Below are 22,920 nucleotides of genomic sequence, written 5' to 3'. Positions count from 1 at the left end.
ATGAACTACTTTGGAATTATATAACATTAAAATGACTTGTTACATAGGTCTATGTAAATTAAATCAAAATCCTCGTAGTCCAAATCGCTCCCCTAATCCGAGTCTGACCATTATTTTATTCAAAGTTTCTATGTCGGTATACTTATTCATAGCTGTCGGTATACTTATTCATAGCTGTCTTATTTTTAGCTTCCTGTTCGATATTCTTAGTTTTGACCTTTATTTCCCTCCATGAGAAGCCATATTTTATGCTGAAGCTATGAAATTAAAGCGATTAAATCTGTTTACAATGTAATGTAGAGTGCTTGGTGCATCTCGTCTCTGAGCCAGTTAGCAATAGTTTGCATTATGCATAAAAGGTTCTAGGCCTTGCTTTGTCCCACCCATGTCAACTACATATCCATGGAAAGCTTATCTCATTGGCTACAAGACTGTCAAGGTGCCATAGTAGCCAATACCCTGTGTAAGCAGGCAAAATCATATTTTTAATGCGCAGCGATATAGTCACTCGGTAGACATTCAATGTTGCCATTAAGTCACACATCATCAGATAGCATTGGCAATAGGCTCATTTCATACTCGCCATGTAGCTTTAGCTCAAACACAGACCAAATCGAAGTTAACCTAGTAAGATGTTTCCTGTTTGGTGTTAACGTTGTGTAAAATAAATATTTTGACTCTCTGGGCTGGTGATCAGTAACGGTAGGTCACAGGCAGACAAATAAGACATCCTCATGATCTGTGGAGTCCCAGCTTTCGGTGTGTATCAATGTGTTCCGTGTTTATTTCATTTATGTTTCACAACGCTAACCAGAATGTAGCTAGCAGCCATCTTGAAATTAGGTCATCGGCTCGGCTTGTCCTTATACATTTGTTTCCCCATATATTGTAGTAGGTCACACCAAAGATTTTAAGGCACAGATCAATAGCCAAGATACTCAGATTTCCGCAGACACCCTGCTTTTGCAGATAGGAGCTACCGTTCTCATTTCAGACTGAATTGAATAAAAAAAACATCTAATAGGGTCCCCAAATATGGGGACTTTACATTCAATAGGTTAATGTGGTAGAAGTTGCCACATGAGAAACTTAATCTGAAGAACAGAACAATCACATTTTTGATTTGATATCGATTTTCCATTTCAGTCACATTGACAAAAAATACTTTAATAACATCTCGACACACAAATGAATAAAATCAGCAGATAGCAAAATGGGCCTTTTTTGATGCAACACTCATTTACCACATCAGTGACCACATCATGCTTTGAGGCTGTTGCTGAGTTATGTGTTTCTTCTTCTTCTTCTTCTTCTTCTTCTTCTTCTTCTTCTTCTTCTTCTAATACAAGTGGTGCAGCTTGTTTCTTTCCCCTCCATTTCCTTACAGAAATCCTAAGTCTCTCTCAGGGAGAACTACCTGTATTGATGTCTGTGTTTCTACTCGATTAAATGGATCATTAAATGCTTACATTTAACATTTACATTTAAGTCATTTAGCAGACGCTCTTATCCAGAGCGACTTACAAATTGGTGCGTTCACCTTAAGACATCCAGTGGAACAGCCACTTTACAATAGTGCATCTAAATCTTTTAAGGGGGGGGGTGAGAAGGATTACTTTATCCTATCCTAGGTATTCCTGAAAGAGGTGGGGTTTCAGGTGTCTCCGGAAGGTGGTGATTGACTCCGCTGTCCTGGCGTCGTGAGGGAGTTTGTTCCACCATTGGGGGGCCAGAGCAGCGAACAGTTTTGACTGGGCTGCGCGGGAACTGTACTTCCTCAGTGGTAGGGAGGCGAGCAGGCCAGAGGTGGATGAACGCAGTGCCCTTGTTTGGGTGTAGGGCCTGATCAGAGCCTGGAGGTACTGAGGTGCCGTTCCCCTCACAGCTCCGTAGGCAAGCACCATGGTCTTGTAGCGGATGCGAGCTTCAACTGGAAGCCAGTGGAGAGAGCGGAGGAGCGGGGTGACGTGAGAGAACTTGGGAAGGTTGAACACCAGACGGGCTGCGGCGTTCTGGATGAGTTGTAGGGTTTAATGGCACAGGCAGGGAGCCCAGCCAACAGCGAGTTGCAGTAATCCAGACGGGAGATGACAAGTGCCTGGATTAGGACCTGCGCTGCTTCCTGTGTGAGGCAGGGTCGTACTCTGCGGATGTTGTAGAGCATGAACCTACAAGAACGGGCCACCGCCTTGATGTTAGTTGAGAACGACAGGGTGTTGTCCAGGATCACGCCAAGGTTCTTAGCGCTCTGGGAGGAGGACACAATGGAGTTGTCAACCGTGATGGCGAGATCATGGAATGAGCAGTCCTTCCCGGGAGGAAGAGCAGCTCCGTCTTGCCGAGGTTCAGCTTGAGGTGGTGATCCGTCATCCACACTGATATGTCTGCCAGACATGCAGAGATGCGATTCGCCACCTGGTCATCAGAAGGGGGAAAGGAGAAGATTAATTGTGTGTCGTCTGCATAGCAATGATAGGAGAGACCATGTGAGGTTATGACAGAGCCAAGTGACTTGGTGTATAGCGAGAATAGGAGAGGGCCTAGAACAGAGCCCTGGGGACGCCAGTGGTGAGAGCGCGTGGTGAGGAGACAGATTCTCGCCACGCCACCTGGTAGGAGCGACCTGTCAGGTAGGACGCAATCCAAGCGTGGGCCGCGCCGGAGATGCCCAACTCGGAGAGGGTGGAGAGGAGGATCTGATGGTTCACAGTATCGAAGGCAGCCGATAGGTCTAGAAGGATGAGAGCAGAGGAGAGAGAGTTAGCTTTAGCAGTGCGGAGGGCCTCCGTGATACAGAGAAGAGCAGTCTCAGTTGAATGACTAGTCTTGAAACCTGACTGATTTGGATCAAGAAGGTCATTCTGAGAGAGATAGAGGAGAGCTGGCCAAGGACGGCACGTTCAAGAGTTTTGGAGAGAAAAGAAAGAAGGGATCCTGGTCTGTAGTTGTTGACATCGGAGGGATCGAGTGTAGGTTTTTCAGAAGGGGTGCAACTCTCGCTCTCTTGAAGACAGAAGGGACGTAGCCAGCGGTCAGGGATGAGTTGATGAGCGAGGTGAGGTAAGGGAGAAGGTCTCCGGAAATGGTCTGGAGAAGAGAGGAGGGAATAGGGTCAAGCGGGCAGGTTGTTGGGCGGCCGGCCGTCACAAGACGCCGAGATTTCATCTGGAGAGAGAGGGAGAAAGAAGTCAGAGCACAGGGTAGGGCAGTGTGAGCAGAACCAGCGGTGTCGTTTGACTTAGCAAACGAGGATCGGATGTCGTCGACCTTCTTTTCAAAATGGTTGACGAAGTCATCTGCAGAGAGGGAGGGGGAGGAGGATTCAGGAGGGAGGAGAAGGTGGCAAAGAGCTTCCTAGGGTTAGAGGCAGATGCTTGGAAAATGTAGAGAGGAGGGAGTGAAAGGATGCCAGGTCCGCAGGGAGGCGAGTTTTCCTCCATTTCCGCTCGGCTGCCCGGAGCCCTGTTCTGTGAGCTCGCAATGAGTCGTCGAGCCACGGAGCAGGAGGGGAGGACCGAGCCGGCCTGGAGGATAGGGGACATAGAGAATCAAGGGATGCAGAAAGGGAGGAGAGGAGGGTTGAGGAGGCAGAAATCAGGAGATAGGTTGGAGAAGGTTTGAGCAGAGGGAAGAGATGATAGGATGGAAGAGGAGAGAGTAGCGGGGGAGAGAGAGCGAAGATTGGGACGGCGCGATACCATCCGAGTAGGGGCAGTGTGGGAAGTGTTGGATGAGAGCAAGCGGGAAAAGGATACAAGGTAGTGGTCGGAGACTTGGAGGGGAGTTGCAGTGAGGTTAGTGGAAGAACAGCATCTAGTAAAGATGAGGTCGAGCGTATTGCCTGCCTTGTGAGTAGAGGGGGAAGGTGAGAGGGTGAGGTCAAAAGAGGAGAGGAGTGGAAAGAAGGAGGCAGAGAGGAATGAGTCAAAGGTAGACGTGGGGAGGTTAAAGTCGCCCAGAACTGTGAGAGGTGAGCCGTCCTCAGGAAAGGAGCTTATCAAGGCATCAAGCTCATTGATGAACTCTCCGAGGGAACCTGGAGGGCGATAAATGATAAGGATGTTAAGCTTGAAAGGGCTGGTAACTGTGACAGCATGGAATTCAAAGGAGGCGATAGACAGATGGGTAAGGGAAGAAAGAGAGAATGACCACTTGGGAGAGATGAGGATCCCGGTGCCACCACCCCGCTGACCAGAAGCTCTCGGGGTGTGCGAGAACACGTGGGCGGACGAAGAGAGAGCAGTAGGAGTAGCAGTGTTATCTGTGGTGATCCATGTTTCCGTCAGTGCCAAGAAGTCGAGGGACTGGAGGGGGGCATAGGCTGAGATGAACTCTGCCTTGTTGGCCGCAGATCGGCAGTTCCAGAGGCTACCGGAGACCTTGAACTCCACGTGGGTTCTGTTCTGTTCTGCTTCTGGGCTTCCGGTGTCTGCAGAGCTCATTGCTTCTTATTAGCAAGAAGTGCCATGCTGTTGTCTGTGTGCCAGGTTAGGGTATCGGTAAAACATACTTAGTTTGGAGTGGTTCATGGGTAAAGGGTCACGAAAGCCACAACTGCTTTCATAAGACAGACAAGGTAGGTCATTTCAATCAAGGGAAATGGTTACCTCACACAGAGAGGTGGAATGCTCATGGATGAAGTACCAGACCATTGAATTTGTTTTGTACACTAATTTGTGTATGTTGACATGTTTGCATGTGTGTATGTGTGTACGTGTGTACGGGTGTATGTGTGTATGTGTGTATGTGTGTATGGGTGTATGTGTGTATGTGTGTATGGGTGTATGGGTGTACGTGTGTACGGGTGTACGTGTGTACGGGTGTACGTGTGTTTGGGTGTATGGGTGTATGTGTGTATGGGTGTATGTGTGTACGTGTGTACGGGTGTACGTGTGTACGGGTGTATGGGTGTATGTGTATATGGGTGTATGGGTGTAATGTGTATATGTGTGTATGGGTGTATGTGTGTATGGGTTTAATGTGTGTATGTGTGTATGGGTGTAATGTGTGTATGTGTGTATGTGTGTATGAGTGTATGTGTGTATGGGTGTATGTGTGTATGGGTATAATGTGTGTATGTGTGTATGGGTGTATGGGTGTAATGTGTGTATGTGTGTATGGGTGTATGTGTGTATGTGTGTATGGGTGTATGGGTGTATAGGTGTATGTGTGTATGGGTGTATGGGTGTATGTGTGTATGGGTGTATGTGGGTATGGGTGTAATGTGTGTATGTGTGTATGGGTGTATGTGTGTATGGGTTTAATGTGTGTATGTGTGTATGTGTGTATGTGTGTATGGGTGTATGTGTGCATGTGTGCATGTGTGCATGGGTGTATGGGTGTATGTGTGTATCTGTGTATGTGTGCATGGGTGTATGTGTGTATGGGTGTGATGTGTGTATGTGTGTATGGGTGTATGGGTGTAATGTGCTTATGTGTGTATGTGTGTATGGGTGTATGGGTGTAATGTGTGTATGTGTGTATGGGTGTATGGGTGTATGTGTGTATGGGTGTATGGGTGTACGGGTGTACGTGTGTATGGGTGTACGGGTGTACGGGTGTATGGGTGTATGTGTGTATCGGTGTAATGTGTGTATGTGTGTATGGGTGTATGTGTGTATGGGTTTAATGTGTGTATGTGTGTATGGGTGTATGGGTGTAATGTGTGTATGTGTGTATGGGTTTAATGTGTGTATGTGTGTATGTGTGTATGGGTGTATGGGTGTAATGTGTGTATGTGTGTATGTGTGTATGTGTGTATGGGTGTAATGTGTGTATGGGTGTATGGGTGTAATGTGTGTATGGGTGTATGTGTGTATGGGTGTATGTGTGTATGGGTGTAATGTGTGTATGTGTGTATGGGTGTAATGTGTGTATGGGTGTATGGGTGTATAGGTGTATGGGTGTATGTGTGTACGTGTGTACGTGTGTACGGGTGTACGTGTGCACGGGTGTACGGGTGTACGTGTGTACGTGTGTACGTGTGTACGTGTGTACGGGTGTACGTGTGCACGGGTGTACGGGTGTACGTGTGTACGTGTGTGTGTGTACGGGTGTACGTGTGCACGGGTGTACGTGTGTACGGGTGTACGGGTGTATGTGTGTATGGGTGTATGGGTGTATGTGTGTATGGGTGTATGTGTGTATGTGTGTATGGGTGTAATGTGTGTATGTGTGTATGGGTGTATGGGTGTAATGTGTGTATGTGTGTATGGGTGTAATGTGTGTATGGGTGTATGGGTGTATGGGTGTAATGTGTGTATGGGTGTATGGGTGTATGTGTGTATGGGTTTAATGTGTGTATGTGTGTATGTGTGTATGTGTGTATGGGTGTAATGTGTGTATGTGTGTATGTGTGTATGAGTGTATGTGTGTATGTGTGTATGGGTGTATGTGTGTATGGGTGTAATGTGTGTATGTGTGTATGGGTGTATGTGTGTATGTGTGTATGTGTGTAATGTGTGTGTGTGTATGTGTGTATGTGTGTATGGGTGTATGTGTGTATACGTGTAATGTGGGTGTACGTGTGTATGTGTGTATGGGTGTATGGGTGTATGTGTGTAATGTGTGTGTGTATGTGTGTATGGGTGTAATGTGTGTATGTGTGTGTATGTGTGTATGTGTGTATGGGTATAATGTGTGTATGTGTGTATGGGTGTATGGGTGTAATGTGTGTATGTGTGTATGGGTGTATGTGTGTATGTGTGTATGGGTGTATGGGTGTATAGGTGTATGTGTGTATGTGTGTATGGGTGTATGTGTGTATGGGTGTATGTGGGTATGGGTGTAATGTGTGTATGTGTGTATGGGTGTATGTGTGTATGGGTTTAATGTGTGTATGTGTGTATGTGTGTATGTGTGTATGGGTGTATGTGTGTATGTGTGCATGTGTGTATGGGTGTATGGGTGTATGTGTGTATCTGTGTATGTGTGCATGGGTGTATGTGTGTATGGGTGTGTGTGTGTATGTGTGTATGGGTGTATGGTGTAATGTGCTTATGTGTGTATGTGTGTATGGGTGTATGGGTGTAATGTGTGTATGTGTGTATGGGTGTATGGGTGTATGTGTGTATGGGTGTATGGGTGTATGGGTGTACGTGTGTATGGGTGTACGGGTGTACGTGTGTATGGGTGTATGTGTGTATGGTGTGCATGTGTGTATGTGTGTATGGGTGTATGTGTGTATGGGTTTAATGTGTGTATGTGTGTATGGGTGTATGGGTGTATGTGTGTATGTGTGTATGGGTTTAATGTGTGTATGTGTGTATGTGTGTATGTGTATGTGTGTATGTGTGTATGTGTGTATGTGTGTATGTGTGTATGGGTGTAATGTGTGTATGGGTGTATGGGTGTAATGTGTGTATGGGTGTATGTGTGTATGGGTGTATGTGTGTATGGGTGTAATGTGTGTATGTGTGTATGGGTGTAATGTGTGTATGGGTGTATGGGTGTATAGGTGTATGGGTGTATGTGTGTACGTGTGTGTGTGTGTGTGTACGTGTGCACGGGTGTCGGGTGTACGTGTGTACGTGTGTACGTGTGTACGTGTGTACGGGTGTTTGCGTGTGCACGGGTGCACGGGTGTGTGTGTGTACGTGTGTGCGTGTGTACGTGTGTGTGTACGTGTGTGACGTGTACGGGTGTACGTGTGCACGGGTGTACGTGTGCACGGGTGTACGTGTGTACGGGTGTACGGGTGTATGTGTGTATGGGTGTATGGGTGTATGTGTATGTGTGTATGGGTGTATGTGTGTATGGGTGTAATGTGTGTATGTGTGTATGGGTGTATGGGTGTAATGTGTGTATGTGTGTATGGGTGTAATGTGTGTATGGGTGTATGGGTGTATGGGTGTAATGTGTGTATGGGTGTATGGGTGTATGTGTGTATGGGTTTAATGTGTGTATGTGTGTATGTGTGTATGTGTGTATGGGTGTAATGTGTGTATGTGTGTATGTGTGTATGAGTGTATGTGTGTATGTGTGTATGGGTGTATGTGTGTATGGGTGTAATGTGTGTATGTGTGTATGGGTGTATGTGTGTATGGGTGTAATGTGTGTAATGTGTGTATGTGTGTATGTGTGTATGGGTGTATGTGTGTACGTGTGTACGGGTGTACGTGTGTATGTGTGTATGGGTGTATGGGTGTATGTGTGTAATGTGTATGTGTGTATGTGTGTATGGGTGTAATGTGTGTATGTGTGTATGGGTGTATGTGTGTATGTGTGTATGGGTGTATGTGTGTATGGGTGTATGTGTGTATGGGTGTATGTGTGTATGGGTGTAATGTGTGTATGTGTGTATGGGTGTATGGGTGTAATGTGTGTATGTGTGTATGGGTGTAATGTGTGTATGGGTGTATGGGTGTAATGTGTGTATGGGTGTATGGGTGTATGTGTGTATGGGTTTAATGTGTGTATGTGTGTATGTGTGTATGTGTGTATGGGTGTAATGTGTGTATGTGTGTATGTGTGTATGTGTGTATGTGTGTATGGGTGTATGTGTGTATGGGTGTAATGTGTGTATGGGTGTAATGTGTGTATGTGTGTATGGGTGTATGTGTGTATGGGTGTAATGTGTGTAATGTGTGTAATGTGTGTATGTGTGTATGTGTGTATGGGTGTATGTGTGTACGTGTGTACGGGTGTATGTGTGTATGTGTGTATGTGTGTATGGGTGTATGGGTGTATGTGTGTATGGGTGTATGGGTGTATGTGTGTAATGTGTATGTGTGTATGGGTGTATGGGTGTAATGTGTGTATGTGTGTATGGGTGTATGTGTGTATGTGTGTATGGGTGTATGGGTGTATGTGTGTATGGGTGTATGGGTGTATGTGCGTATGGGTGTATGTGTGTATGTGTGTATATGTGTATGGGTGTATGTGTGTATGTGTGTATATGTGTATGGGTGTATGGGTGTATGTGTGTATGCGTGTATGCGTGTATGTGTGTATGGGTGTATGCGTGTATGGGTGTATGCGTGTATGCGTGTATGGTGTATGTGTGTATGTGTGTATGTGTGTATGGGTGTATGTGTGTATGGGTGTAATGTGTGTATGTGTGTATGGGTGTATGTGTGTATGGGTGTAATGTGTGTAATGTGTGTAATGTGTGTATGTGTGTATGTGTGTATGGGTGTATGTGTGTACGTGTGTACGGGTGTATGTGTGTATGTGTGTATGGGTGTATGGGTGTATGTGTGTATGGGTGTATGGGTGTATGTGTGTAATGTGTATGTGTGTATGGGTGTAATGTGTGTATGTGTGTATGGGTGTATGTGTGTATGGGTGTATGTGTGTATGTGTGTATGTGTGTATGGGTGTATGTGTGTATGGGTGTATGTGTGTATGGGTGTATGTGTGTATGTGTGTATGGGTGTATGTGTGTATGTGTGTATGTGTGTATGGGTGTATGGGTGTATGCGTGTATGTGTGTATGTGTGTATGGGTGTATGGGTGTATGCGTGTATGCGTGTATGGGTGTATGTGTGTATGCGTGTATGGGTGTATGTGTGTATGTGTGTATGGGTGTAATGTGTGTATGGGTGTATGGGTGTATTGTGTATATGTGTGTATGGGTGTAATGTGTGTATGGGTGTATGCGTGTATGGGTGTACGGGTGTGTGTACGGGTGTACGTGTGTACGGGTGTACGTGTGTACGTGTGTACGCGTGCACGGGTGTACGTGTGTACGGGTGTACGGGTGTATGTGTGTATGTGTGTATGGGTGTATGTGTGTATGGGTGTATGGGTGTAATGTGTGTATGTGTGTATGGGTGTATGGGTGTATGGGTGTAATGTGTGTATGTGTGTATGGGTGTATGGGTGTAATGTGTGTATGGGTGTATGTGTGTATGGGTTTAATGTGTGTATGTGTGTATGTGTGTATGTGTGTATGTGTGTATGAGTGTATGTGTGTATGTGTGTATGTGTGTATGTGTGTATGGGTGTAATGTGTGTATGTGTGTATGGGTGTATGTGTGTATGGGTGTAATGTGTGTATGTGTGTATGTGTGTATGTGGTGTATGTGTGTATGTGTGTATGGGTGTATGTGTGTATGTGTATGTGTGTAATGTGTATGTGTGTATGTGTGTATAATGTGTGTATGTGTGTATGTGTGTATGTGTGTATGGTATGTGTATGTGTGTATGGGTGTATGTGTGTATGGGTGTATGTGTGTATGGGTGTAATGTGTGTATGTGTGTATGGGTGTATGGGTGTAATGTGTGTATGTGTGTATGGGTGTAATGTGTGTATGGGTGTATGGGTGTAATGTGTGTATGGGTGTATGGGTGTATGTGTGTATGGGTTTAATGTGTGTATGTGTGTATGTGTGTATGTGTGTATGGGTGTAATGTGTGTATGTGTGTATGTGTGTGTATGTGTGTATGTGTGTATGTGTGTATGTGTGTATGGGTGTAATGTGTGTATGGGTGTAATGTGTGTATGTGTGTATGGGTGTATGTGTGTATGGGTGTAATGTGTGTAATGTGTGTATGTGTGTATGTGTGTATGTGTGTATGTGTGTGTGTGTGTATGGGTGTATGGGTGTATGTGTGTGTATGTGTGTATGGGTGTATGGGTGTATGTGTGTATGTGTGTATGTGTGTATGGGTGTATGTGTGTGTGTATGGGTGTATGTGTGTATGGTGTATGTGTGTATGTGTGTATGGGTGTATGGGTGTATGTGTGTATGGGTGTATGGGTGTATGTGTGTATGTGTGTATATGTGTATGGGTGTATGGGTGTATGTGTGTATGCGTGTATGCGTGTATGTGTGTATGGGTGTATGCGTGTATGCGTGTATGGGTGTATGCGTGTATGCGTGTATGGGTGTATGTGTGTATGCGTGTATGGGTGTATGTGTGTATGGGTGTATGTGTGTATGGGTGTAATGTGTGTATGGGTGTATGGGTGTATTGTGTATATGTGTGTATGGGTGTATGGGTGTAATGTGTGTATGGGTGTATGCGTGTATGGGTGTACGGGTGTACGCGTGTACGGGTGTACGTGTGTACGGGTGTACGTGTGTACGTGTGTACGCGTGCACGGGTGTACGTGTGTACGGGTGTACGGGTGTGTGTACGGGTGTACGGGTGTATGTGTGTATGTGTGTATGGGTGTATGTGTGTATGGGTGTATGGGTGTAATGTGTGTATGTGTGTATGGGTGTATGTGTGTATGGGTGTATGTGTGTATGGGTGTAATGTGTGTATGGGTGTATGTGTGTATGGGTGTATGGGTGTATGTGTGTATGGGTGTATGTGTGTACGTGTGTACGTGTATGTAGGTGTATGTGTGTGTATGTGTGTGTGTGTGTACGTGTGTGTGTGTGCGTGTGTACGGTGTATGTGTGTGCGTGTGTACGTGTGTGTGTGTGTGTGTGTGGGTGTACGTGTGCGTGTGCACGGGTGTGTGTGTGTGGGTGTACGTGTGTACGGGTGTGTGTGTGTATGGGTGTATGTGTGTATGGGTGTATGGGTGTATGTGTGTATGGGTGTATGTGTGTATGGGTGTAATGTGTGTAATGTGTGTATGTGTGTATGGGTGTAATGTGTGTATGTGTGTATGGGTGTAATGTGTGTATGGGTGTATGGGTGTATGGGTGTAATGTGTGTATGGGTGTATGTGTGTATGGGTTTAATGTGTGTATGTGTGTATGTGTGTATGTGTGTATGTGTGTATGGGTGTAATGTGTGTATGTGTGTATGTGTGTATGAGTGTATGTGTGTATGTGTGTATGGGTGTAATGTGTGTATGTGTGTATGGGTGTATGTGTGTATGGGTGTAATGTGTGTAATGTGTGTAATGTGTGTATGTGTGTATGTGTGTATGGGTGTATGTGTGTACGTGTGTATGGGTGTATGTGTGTATGGGTGTATGGGTGTATGTGTGTAATGTGTATGTGTGTATGTGTGTATGGGTGTAATGTGTGTATGTGTGTATGGGTGTATGTGTGTATGTGTGTATGGGTGTATGTGTGTATGGGTGTATGTGTGTATGGGTGTATGTGTGTATGGGTGTAATGTGTGTATGTGTGTATGGGTGTATGGGTGTAATGTGTGTATGTGTGTATGGGTGTAATGTGTGTATGGGTGTATGGGTGTATGGGTGTAATGTGTGTATGGGTGTATGGGTGTATGTGTGTATGGGTTTAATGTGTGTATGTGTGTATGTGTGTATGTGTGTATGGGTGTAATGTGTGTATGTGTGTATGTGTGTATGTGTGTGTGTATGTGTGTATGGGTGTATGTGTGTATGGGTGTAATGTGTGTATGTGTGTATGGGTGTATGTGTGTATGGGTGTAATGTGTGTATGTGTGTAATGTGTGTGTATGTGTAATGTGTGTATGTGTGTATGTGTGTATGTGTGTATGGGTGTATGTGTGTATGTGTGTATGGGTGTATGTGTGTATGTGTGTATGGGTGTATGGGTGTATGTGTGTAATGTGTATGTGTGTATGTGTGTATGTGTATGTGTATGTGTGTAATGTGTGTATGTGTGTATGGGTGTATGTGTGTATGGGTGTATGTGTGTATGTGTGTATGGGTGTATGGGTGTATGGGTGTATGTGCGTATGGGTGTATGTGTGTATGTGTGTATATGTGTATGGGTGTATGTGTGTATGTGTGTATATGTGTATGGGTGTATGGGTGTATGCGTGTATGCGTGTATGTGTGTATGTGTGTATGGGTGTATGGGTGTATGCGTGTATGCGTGTATGGGTGTATGTGTGTATGCGTGTATGGGTGTATGTGTGTATGGGTGTATGTGTGTAATGTGTGTATGGGTGTATGGGTGTATTGTGTATATGTGTGTATGGGTGTATGGGTGTAATGTGTGTATGTGTGTATGGGTGTATGGGTGTACGGGTGTACGCGTGTACGGGTGTACGTGTGTACGGGTGTACGTGTGTACGTGTGTACGCGTGCACGGGTGTACGTGTGTACGGGTGTATGTGTGTATGTGTGTATGGGTGTATGTGTGTATGGGTGTATGGGTGTAATGTGTGTATGTGTGTATGGGTGTATGGGTGTATGGGTGTAATGTGTGTATGTGTGTATGGGTGTAATGTGTGTATGGGTGTATGTGTGTATGGGTTTAATGTGTGTATGTGTGTATGTGTGTATGTGTGTATGGGTGTAATGTGTGTATGTGTGTATGTGTGTATGTGTGTGTGTGTATGTGTGTATGTGTGTGTATGTGTGTATGGGTGTAATGTGTGTATGTGTGTATGTGGTGTATGTGTGTATGGGTGTAATGTGTGTGTAATGTGTGTGTATGTGTGTATGGGTGTATGGGTGTATGTGTGTGTGTATGTGTGTATGTGTGTATGGGTGTATGTGTGTATGTGTATGTGTGTATATGTGTATGGGTGTATGTGTGTATGTGTGTGTGTGTGCGTGTGTGTATGTGTGTATGTGTGTATGGGTGTATGTGTGTGTATGGGTGTATGTGTGTATGGGTGTATGTGTGTATGTGTGTATGGGTGTATGGGTGTATGTGTGTATGTGTGTATGTGTGTATGGGTGTATGTGTGTATGTGTGTATGTGTGTATGTGTAATGTGTGTATGGGTGTATGGGTGTATGTGTGTATGTGTGTATGTGTGTATGTGTGTATGTGTGTATGTGTGTGTATGTGTGTATGTGTGTGTATGTGTGTGTGTGTATGTGTGTATGTGTGTATGTGTGTATGGGTGTATGTGTGTATGGGTGTATGTGTGTATGTGTAATGTGTGTATGTGTGTGTGGGTGTATGTGTGTATGTGTGTATGTGTGTATGTGTGTATGTGTGTATGTGTGTATGTGTGTATGTGTGTATGGGTGTATGTGTGTATGTGTGTATGTGTGTATGGGTGTATGGGTGTATGTGTGTATGGGTGTATGGGTGTAATGTGTGTATGGGTGTATGTGTGTATGTGTGTATGTGTGTATGGGTGTATGTGTGTATGTGTGTATGTGTGTATGGGTGTATGTGTGTATGGGTGTATGCGTGTATGTGTGTATGTGTGTATGTGTGTATGGGTGTATGTGTGTATGGGTGTATGTGTGTATGGGTGTATGTGTGTATGGGTGTATGGGTGTAATGTGTGTATGTGTGTATGGGTGTACGGGTGCATGGGTGTATATGTGTATGTGTGTATGTGTGTATGTGTGTATGGGTGTATGCGTGTATGCGTGTATGGGTGTATGTGTGTGTATGTGTGTGTGGTGTGTATGTGTGTGTGTGGTGTGTATGTGTGTGTGTGTGGGTGTATGGGTGTGTATGTGTGTGTGTATGGGCGTATGTGTGTATGGGTGTATGGGTGTACGTGTGTACGTGTGTATGGGTGTATGCGTGTATGGGTGTACGTGTGTACGCGTGTACGGGTGTACGGGTGTGTGTATGTGTGTATCGGGTGTGTGGGTGTGCGTGTGTCGTGTGTGCGGAGTGTATCGGGTGTACGTGTGTGTGTGTGTATGTGTACGGGTGTACGTGTGCATGTGTGTATGGGTGTATGGGTGTATGGGTGTATGTGTGTATGGGTGTATGTGTGTATGGGTGTATGGGTGTATGGGTGTATGTGTGTATGGGTGTATGGGTGTATGTGTGTATGGGTGTATGGGTGTATGAGTGTATGGGTGTATGGGTGTATGTGTGTATGCATGAGCGAAAAAGCAAACAAGGAATAGAGGAAGAGCATTCAATGAAATGGTTCCTTTTCCGCCCACCAGTTTGCCATCGTGTGATGCACTGATCCATAGAGAAGGCAGTAAGAACCAATTTCTCACAGATTCAAGTGGACTTCCATTATTCCCAGGCCATTTGCCCCTGCCCTAGAGGCAAGCAGTGGAGTAAATGGATGAATACACAGCAGAGTTACATATGAACATATTCAGGAACACTCACTGGTCTGGAGCCTTTCATACTGACCTATGTGCATACTTTTCTTTTCCTCGATCTTGAGAACTAGAATAACTAAAGGTTTGTTTGCTGTATGCGTGGCATAACATTGGAGTTTGACTCGTGAAAGTGTAAACTCATTGGAGGTTGACTCGTGGAATTGTACTGTAGCTTTAAACTGAAGAAAACTCAAATATGTTATTAAATGGTCTGGCTTATCACCATGGAGATATAGCTACGGTACAATCACTCTGTTTGTAGATAAAGCCCCTTTAAATGTCAGACTATTGTCATTTAATGTTCAGTGGCCAATGAGAAGAATGAAACCGGGGGAAAAATGTGACACAAAATGGAATAGTGAGTCTGCTGTGCAGGCGAGACTGGCTGGACTGAAATTGCCTAAATGATGAGGTAGTGGTGAAAAAAGGATAAGGACATCAACAAATCTGTGAAGTACTTCTATGAATGAAGATGAGTTTCTATATCACTCCATTATTTTCTGAGACCTGTAGATGACCTTTCCCTGTTAAGTTTTGTGGTCTGAGCTGATGTTGTATCAGGATGATGATTATGAGCTCAGCACATGAACACACAACTTGGCATTTCAATTATTTGAATTGAAGGGTGGCTGTATTTGGGATAAAAGACGAATCTGACATTGTCTCCTAATTTCCTTGTCCTTCTCCCTACCTTTCCCTCTTTACATGTTTTATTTTCCTTCAGCATAAATCATTAGAAACTGTGCTAAGGAAAATACTACAAGTGTCATTCGCTGCTCAGAAGCAATATTTTGTCTCATTCCGTCAAACTGGAGCCAATCCTGTGCTCTCTCTCTCTCTCTCTCTCTGAAGTCCTCGACCTTGAGCTGTGTATGTGTGAAAACATCAGTAGTAGTCCCAACCTTGCAAACAGACCACACAACAACTTAAATCCCCGTACTGACACGATGCTGAGAGCCTGTCAACACAGCTCACTACTGTTGGAATGCCACTCTAATAATGAACTCAGATCCCAGCGGTGTATGAGAAGAGACTGCTGCTAGGGGTTCTTACAGAGTGAGAGGAGGGAGAGCCCACTGGGCACACACTGGTTAAATCAACTTTCCAAATCCTTTCAATAAATTAATTAGAACCAACTTGGAATAGACGTTTAATTGAAGTCTGTGTCCAGTGGGAGGAATGGGAAAGAGAATATGTTGGTTGGACCCGGGAGTACCTCTGCTCTTAATGGGGCTCCCGAGTGGCGCAGCGGTCTAAGGCACTGCATCTCAGTGCTTGAGGCGTCACTACAGACACCCTGGTTTGAATCCAGGCTGTGTCCCAACCGGCTGTGATTGGGAGTCCCATAGGGCGGTGCACAATTGACCCAGCGTCGTCCGGGTATGGCCAGTGTAGGCCATCATTTTAAATAAGAATTTGTTGTTAACTGACTTGCCTAGTTAAATTATTATATATATATTTTAAATGGTGTGGTTGGACCCGGGAGTAGCTCTGCTCTTAATGGTGTGGTTGGACCCGGGAGTACCTCTGCTCTTAATGGTGTGGTTGGACCCGGGAGTAGCTCTGCTCTTGATGGTGTGGTTGGACCCGAGTAGCTCTGCTCTTGATAGTGTGGTTGGACCCGGGAGTAGCTCTGCATTTAATAGTGTGGTTGGACCCGGGAGTAGCTCTGCATTTAATAGTGCGTTGGTAGAAGTATTTTGACAGTTTCAACCCTGGTTTCCAACAACCAACCAAAACCCTTCTCAGTGGTATTGCTTTGGTGTTTGACTCTCTGTACTTTCTCCAACTTAAAATGTTTGTGTGAGATAAAGAGAATTGAAAAGGAGACGTGTTTGAAAACCATCTGCAGCGTTTCCATATCGATATTCCATGTGCCAGCTGACAAACAAATGTCATTAAAATGGCTACTTTGATAAAGCAACTCCCTTTGCCACTGTCTGGTTGTTTGTGTCAAGATGTGTCAATCACAGGCCAAGCCCGGGCCTCTGAAGTCTGGGTACAGCGGTACTCTGTCTGTCAGAGTTGTGGCCTCAGCCTCCTTAGTGAGCATTGACTGAGATAGCGGTTCTATGTTAACGTTCCCTTACTCCCTCCTTCCAATTTTACAAGGTTATTCTGTTACACTAAAGACTTCCAAATCCTACTAGAGTGTTTGCTGTCGAAGGGAGACATCGCATCTGAAAGCGAATCAATAGCCAGCCATGTTAAAATAGAAACTTGAGGCTGTGCGTACAAGAAACTATTGATTTCTCTTTTCGCCCTAGCTCTTCCGTTGGCCTGGATAAAATTATAATCCCTCTGTTGCAGGATGCACATTGCACATCGTTCTGGAGAATTGAGGAGTATCCACTGGGTTGTCTTGACTCCTCCATTCTTATCGGCCATATTAGAAAATGTAGAGCAGGGATCATCAACTTGATTCAGCCACGGGTAAATTTTTTGATGAGCGGATGGTCGGCGGGCGGAAACAAAATGAATTATAATTTGTAGACTGCAAATTGACCGCAAGAATCCCAAACAGATATGTTTGACTGTCAAAACGTTGGTTATCAGGTTATTAAATTGTTGCATCTGAACTCCTAGAGTGGCTGGCTAATGATTCTCCTTTTCTACTCCGCTAGCCAGCACCTCGCCTAAACAGGTGTTCTACTCCGCTAGCCAGCACCTCGCCTAAACAGGTGTTCTACTCCGCTAGCCAGCACCTCGCCTAAACAGGTGTTCTACTCCGCTAGCCAGCACCTCGCCTAAACAGGTGTTCTACTCCGCTAGCCAGCACCTCGCCTAAACAAGTGTTCTACTCCGCTAGCCAGCACCTCGCCTAAACAGGTGTTCTACTCCGCTAGCCAGCACCTCGCCTAAACAGGTGTTCTACTCCGCTAGCCAGCACCTCGCCTAAACAGGTGTTCTACTCCGCTAGCCAGCACCTCGCCTAAACAGGTGTTCTACTCCGCTAGCCAGCACCTCGCCTAAACAAGTGTTCTACTCCGCTAGCCAGCACCTCGCCTAAACAGGTGTTCTACTCCGCTAGCCAGCACCTCGCCTAAACAGGTGTTCTACTCCGCTAGCCAGCACCTCGCCTAAACAAGTGTTCTACTCCGCTAGCCAGCACCTCGCCTAAACAGGTGTGCATTTTTTCCGCCTCCAGATTATAATGTTTGACTAAAACATAACCAATTCAAACCTTGCTTACATTTGTTCATGATTACGTGTCTCTCTATTATGTGTGGGAACAGATTTCTTATATTAAAATCACTTGGAGCTTATTTCCTTGTGTTTTTACAGTCTTTTATGTCCAACAATGAAAAGAAAAAACATTTAAAAAAGCTTATTTTTGATTTTGTTGCTCAGAAAACTTTCCAAATGAAACCAGTTGGGGAACCCTGATGTGGAGATTGATTATGTATATATATATTTCATTTTTCATTTAGCAGAGGCTCTTATCCAGTGCAACTTACAGTTTTCTCAGTTCTAGTAAAAAGCCAGTGCTATTAGGAAAAAGTAAAGTGCGAGTGTTAGTTCACGAAAGGCAAGGGTGGTTCAAGATTAGATCCCGATGAAGGTTTTAAATATGTTTTTTATACCCGAAGCTTTACATAGCTTCCAGGATGTCTGTTGTTGTCTGTCTGTCTGACTTTCATCCAAATGTCTATAGCTGTCCCTCCAAATCACACGGAGGATTTAGCCACAGGTCGTAGGGTCTTTAGCTGCTAAATGCGCATACCGTTCCAGACATTACTCTCACAGCTGCACCCTAATGGCAGAATAATACCAACAGCAGCATCGGGTTCCAGCCTTGTCCCTGCGTCTAGCTCTATGCGGCCAAAAAATAATTGAGTTAAAGGTGACCAGAATGGAGTCCTGAGAGTTTTCTGATTGGATATAAAGTGGGAGAGTGATTCATCATAGTTAATTGATGCTCCTGACAGCTCGATTCACCAGGGGCATCACATGTGCCAGCTACCTCTAATGCTTTTCTGCCCAGATGCATGCACATTTGCATAATTACTTATACAGCAAACAGTGAGGTGTCAGTCTAAAGTCGGATAAATGTTGAGTAACCACATTTGATCAAATTGTCACTTGCGGCATACACCCCCCCCACCACCCCATTTAAAAAATATTAATTGGTACAATACAGTTAGTGATGAATTGGTTTGGATTCAATTGATCATTATGCAAGAGCATACATACTGCCAGACTCAGAGATGTTAGCCTTGGGTGGAGCGACAGTCCTAAGCCCTCAAATGAAGTGAGAAAATATAGATGTTAATCCTTTTTTAAGGCTGCAGCTGTTTTGTTTTCCAGCCGAGAAGGAGGTAATGGTCTGTTTTTGTGTGTCTGTGACTCTTCTAATCATGGCTGGAAATGCTAGTAGTCCTCTGATTATACAAGACAATGTGCTGCAGCTCTTGTCTCGAGAGAACAACCCCCCCCCCCCCCCCCCCAACACTTTTAATCACATTTTCACTCTGTAAACTTCCTGGAAAACAGACGACCATGAAAAGATGCATATCTCCAGTATCCAGCTGTTTTTCGCTTTGCGACATTCTTGATCTCAAGCATGTTAAATGAGGGCATTGATACTAGATTTGCATCTGTGCTGTGTGCCACTAATATACAAACATCTTCAGATGTTCCATTTGGGTACAGTTTGTGTAAGTCCATCAATTGAACGTACAGTATACTTACCAAATATTTGTGTGTACATTTTTGTTTACATTAAAATACCTATCAAATTACACATTTAGTTATGACAGGATGCATTTGAAACTTCACCCACAGTAAAACTTTTGTATGACTTATTTTATCGTGCTTGTGCATTGATAAGCACACCAAAGAACACCAAATCCAGGCAATAACGCTACGTAATTCAAGTTGCACATGGCACTTCTAAAAGCCTATTTCACACCATAGCAAGATAACGTTTCTTTCATGTTGATGTAGGAAAAAATGAAGACGTGGCACTGACTCACCTATGGATTGATGTCTCACCATAGTCTCGATGAAGAGTTCAGCGTTCGACTAGCCACATGCGGCATGCACACGCAGTTACAAGCCTGCTAGAGTTAGCAGCAGGCATACGAGCAATATCCACAGTCGTAATACGGATGAAGCCTGAGCTGGAATATGAGGCTAACTGAAGCTGCCTAGCTTTAGAAAACCCTGAGTAGATCTAGCTAGCATCGTAGTATACCACTAGGGTCTTTGATTTGCCACCAGCTACCATAAATTAACAACTTCTGAGGGGGATATGAGTGGGTATTGTTGTGGGTGTTCATGGGTAGTATGGGTAGATAATGCAAAAATACTTCATATACCTGTCTAGTCACCATTGAGCTGTATCTCATGTTGTATAATATACACTGAGTATACAAAACATTAAGAACACATGTTTGGTATACTCAGTGTAATTAGCAGGCCAGTGACCTGGGAATGGCATCTATCCTCCATTTCCTTGTTTTTGGTGCTACCAGCTTAACCAGAAACTGGCTGTCAAAAAGCTGTCTCTAAGAACTATACTCCCTCAGCAAAATGCTGCCCAACGCAAGACCTCCCCTCTTCTCCTTTGTACTGTCCCAAACCTTCCACTAACAAGACCTCCCCTCTTCTCCTTTGTATGATACCAAACCTTCCACTAACAAGACCTCAGCACTAACACCTTTCCCTTCCCCGCCTGGTGACTCTCCTGCCTCTGACCTGTCCCCTTTACCCTCTGAGTGTGGCCTATCCCCTGGTCCACTGTACTGTGAGCTCTGTTCACCCTGTAGTCCTGAATGAAGCACATTTCTTGCAGAGGAAGGGGTCATCGGCGACCCCAGGAGCGGCACTGTCACAGTGCCCACAGGGAGGGGGCCCCAAGTCAGGGGCCGAGCAGTGGAAGACCCCAGTAGAAACAGGAGAGCTCATCCCAATTGGGCAATTCTGGGTAATTAACCTCAAGACTTACAGTATGCACGGCAGGAAGTGTGTGTGTAAAGGTGTGTGCACGTGTGTGTTTGTGTTTGTGTGAGAGATAGAGAGAGAGAGAGAGAGAGAAAGAGAGAGAGAGAGAGAGAGAGAGAGAGAGAGAGAGCGATGGAGAAATAAATAAAGATGGGTCGGTGGGGGTTAATAAGGTTTTTCAGGAGTTGATGAGAACCAGTATTACATTACATGGGTTATGTCGATGGGAACCAGTATTATATTACATGGGTTATGTTGATGAGAACCGGTATTATATTACATAGGGTATATTGATGAGAACCAGTATTATATTACATGGGTTATGTTGATGAGAACCAGTATTATATTACATGGGTTATGTTGATGAGAACCAAGATTATATTACATGGGTTATGTCGATGAGAACCAGTATTATATTACATGGGTTATGTTGATGAGAACCAGTATTATATTACGTAGGTTATGTTGATGAGAACCAGTATTATATTACATAGGTTATGTTGATGAAAATCAGTATTATATTACATGGGTTATGTTGATGAGAACCAGTATTATATTACATGGGTTATGTTGATGAGAACCAGTATTATATTTGAAGGGTTATGTTGATGAGAACCAGTATTATATTACATGGGTTATGTCGATGAGAATCAGTATTATATTACATGGGTTATGTTGATGAGAACCAGTATTATATTACATGGGTTATGTCGATGAGAATCAGTATTATATTACGTGGGTTATGTTGATGAGAACCAGTATTATATTACGTAGGTTATGTTGATGAGAACCAGTATTATATTACATAGGTTATGTTGATGAAAATCAGTATTATATTACATGGGTTATGTTGATGAGAACCAGTATTATATATTACATGGGTTATGTTGATGAGAACCAGTATTATATTTGAAGGGTTATGTTGATGAGAACCAGTATTATATTACATGGGTTATGTCGATGAGAATCAGTATTATATTACATGGGTTATGTCGATGAGAATCAGTATTATATTACGTGGGTTATGTTGATGAGAACCAGTATTATATTACATGGGTTATGTTGATGAGAACCAGTATTATATTACATGGGTTATGTTGATGAGAACCAGTATTATATTTGAAGGGTTATGTTGATGAGAACCAGTATTATATTACATGGGTTATGTCGATGAGAATCAGTATTATATTACATGGGTTATGTCGATGAGAATCAGTATTATATTACGTGGGTTATGTTGATGAGAACCAGTATTATATTACATGGGTTATGTTGATGAGAACCAGTATTATATCATGTGGGTAATGTCAATGTAAACCAGTATTATATTACATGGGTTATGATGATGAGAACCAGTATTATATTACATGGGTTATGATGATGAGAACCAGTATTATATTACATGGGTTATGATGATGACAACCAGTATTATATTTCATGGGTTATGTTGATGAGAACCAGTATTATATTACATGGGATATAATGATGAGAACCAGTATTATATCATGTGGGTTATGTCAATGAGAACCAGTATTATATTACATGGGTTATGTTGATGAGAACCATTATTATATCATGTGGGTTATGATGATGATAACCAGTATTATATTACATGGGTTATGTCAATGAGAACCAGTATTATATTTCATGGGTTATGTTGATGAGAACCATTATTATATCATGTGGTTTATGATGATGAAAATCAGTATTATATTACATGGGTTATGTTGATGAGAATCAGTATTATATTACGTGGGTTATGTTGATGAGAGCAGTATTATATTACATGGGTTATGTTGATGAGAACCCGTATTATATTACGTAGGTTATGTTGATGAGAACCAGTATTATATTACATGGGTTATGTTGATGAGAACCCGTATTATATTACGTAGGTTATGTTGATGAGAACCAGTATTATATTACATAGGTTATGTTGATGAAAATCAGTATTATATTACATGGGTTATGTTGATGAGAACCAGTATTATATTACATGGGTTATGTTGATGAGAACCAGTATTATATTTGAAGGGTTATGTTGATGAGAACCAGTGTTATAGTACATGGGTTATGTTGATGAGAACCAGT

At 43.7% G+C, this 22,920-nt stretch overlaps 1 protein-coding gene across 2 annotated transcripts in view; it reads left to right on the top strand.

Annotated features, from left to right (window-relative positions):
- Positions 1-22,920, top strand: part of LOC115135027 (GDNF family receptor alpha-1-like) — a 97,456-nt gene that overhangs the window by 8,403 nt on the left and 66,133 nt on the right. The window contains exon 4 of one of the 2 annotated variants that reach the window (XM_029669219.2): positions 20,681-20,812. The exons of the other annotated variant lie outside the window; for it this stretch is intronic. Within the exon in view, the coding sequence (XP_029525079.2) occupies positions 20,681-20,812 (132 nt within the window). The remainder of the gene's footprint in view (positions 1-20,680; positions 20,813-22,920) is intronic. 2 annotated transcript variants of the gene reach the window in all.

This window comes from Oncorhynchus nerka, linkage group LG10 (genome assembly GCF_034236695.1).
Source record: "Oncorhynchus nerka isolate Pitt River linkage group LG10, Oner_Uvic_2.0, whole genome shotgun sequence".
Classification (NCBI taxonomy): Eukaryota; Metazoa; Chordata; class Actinopteri; order Salmoniformes; family Salmonidae; genus Oncorhynchus; species Oncorhynchus nerka.
Note: the sequence above shows the minus strand (reverse complement) of the source record. Positions and strands in the feature narration are given on the sequence as shown.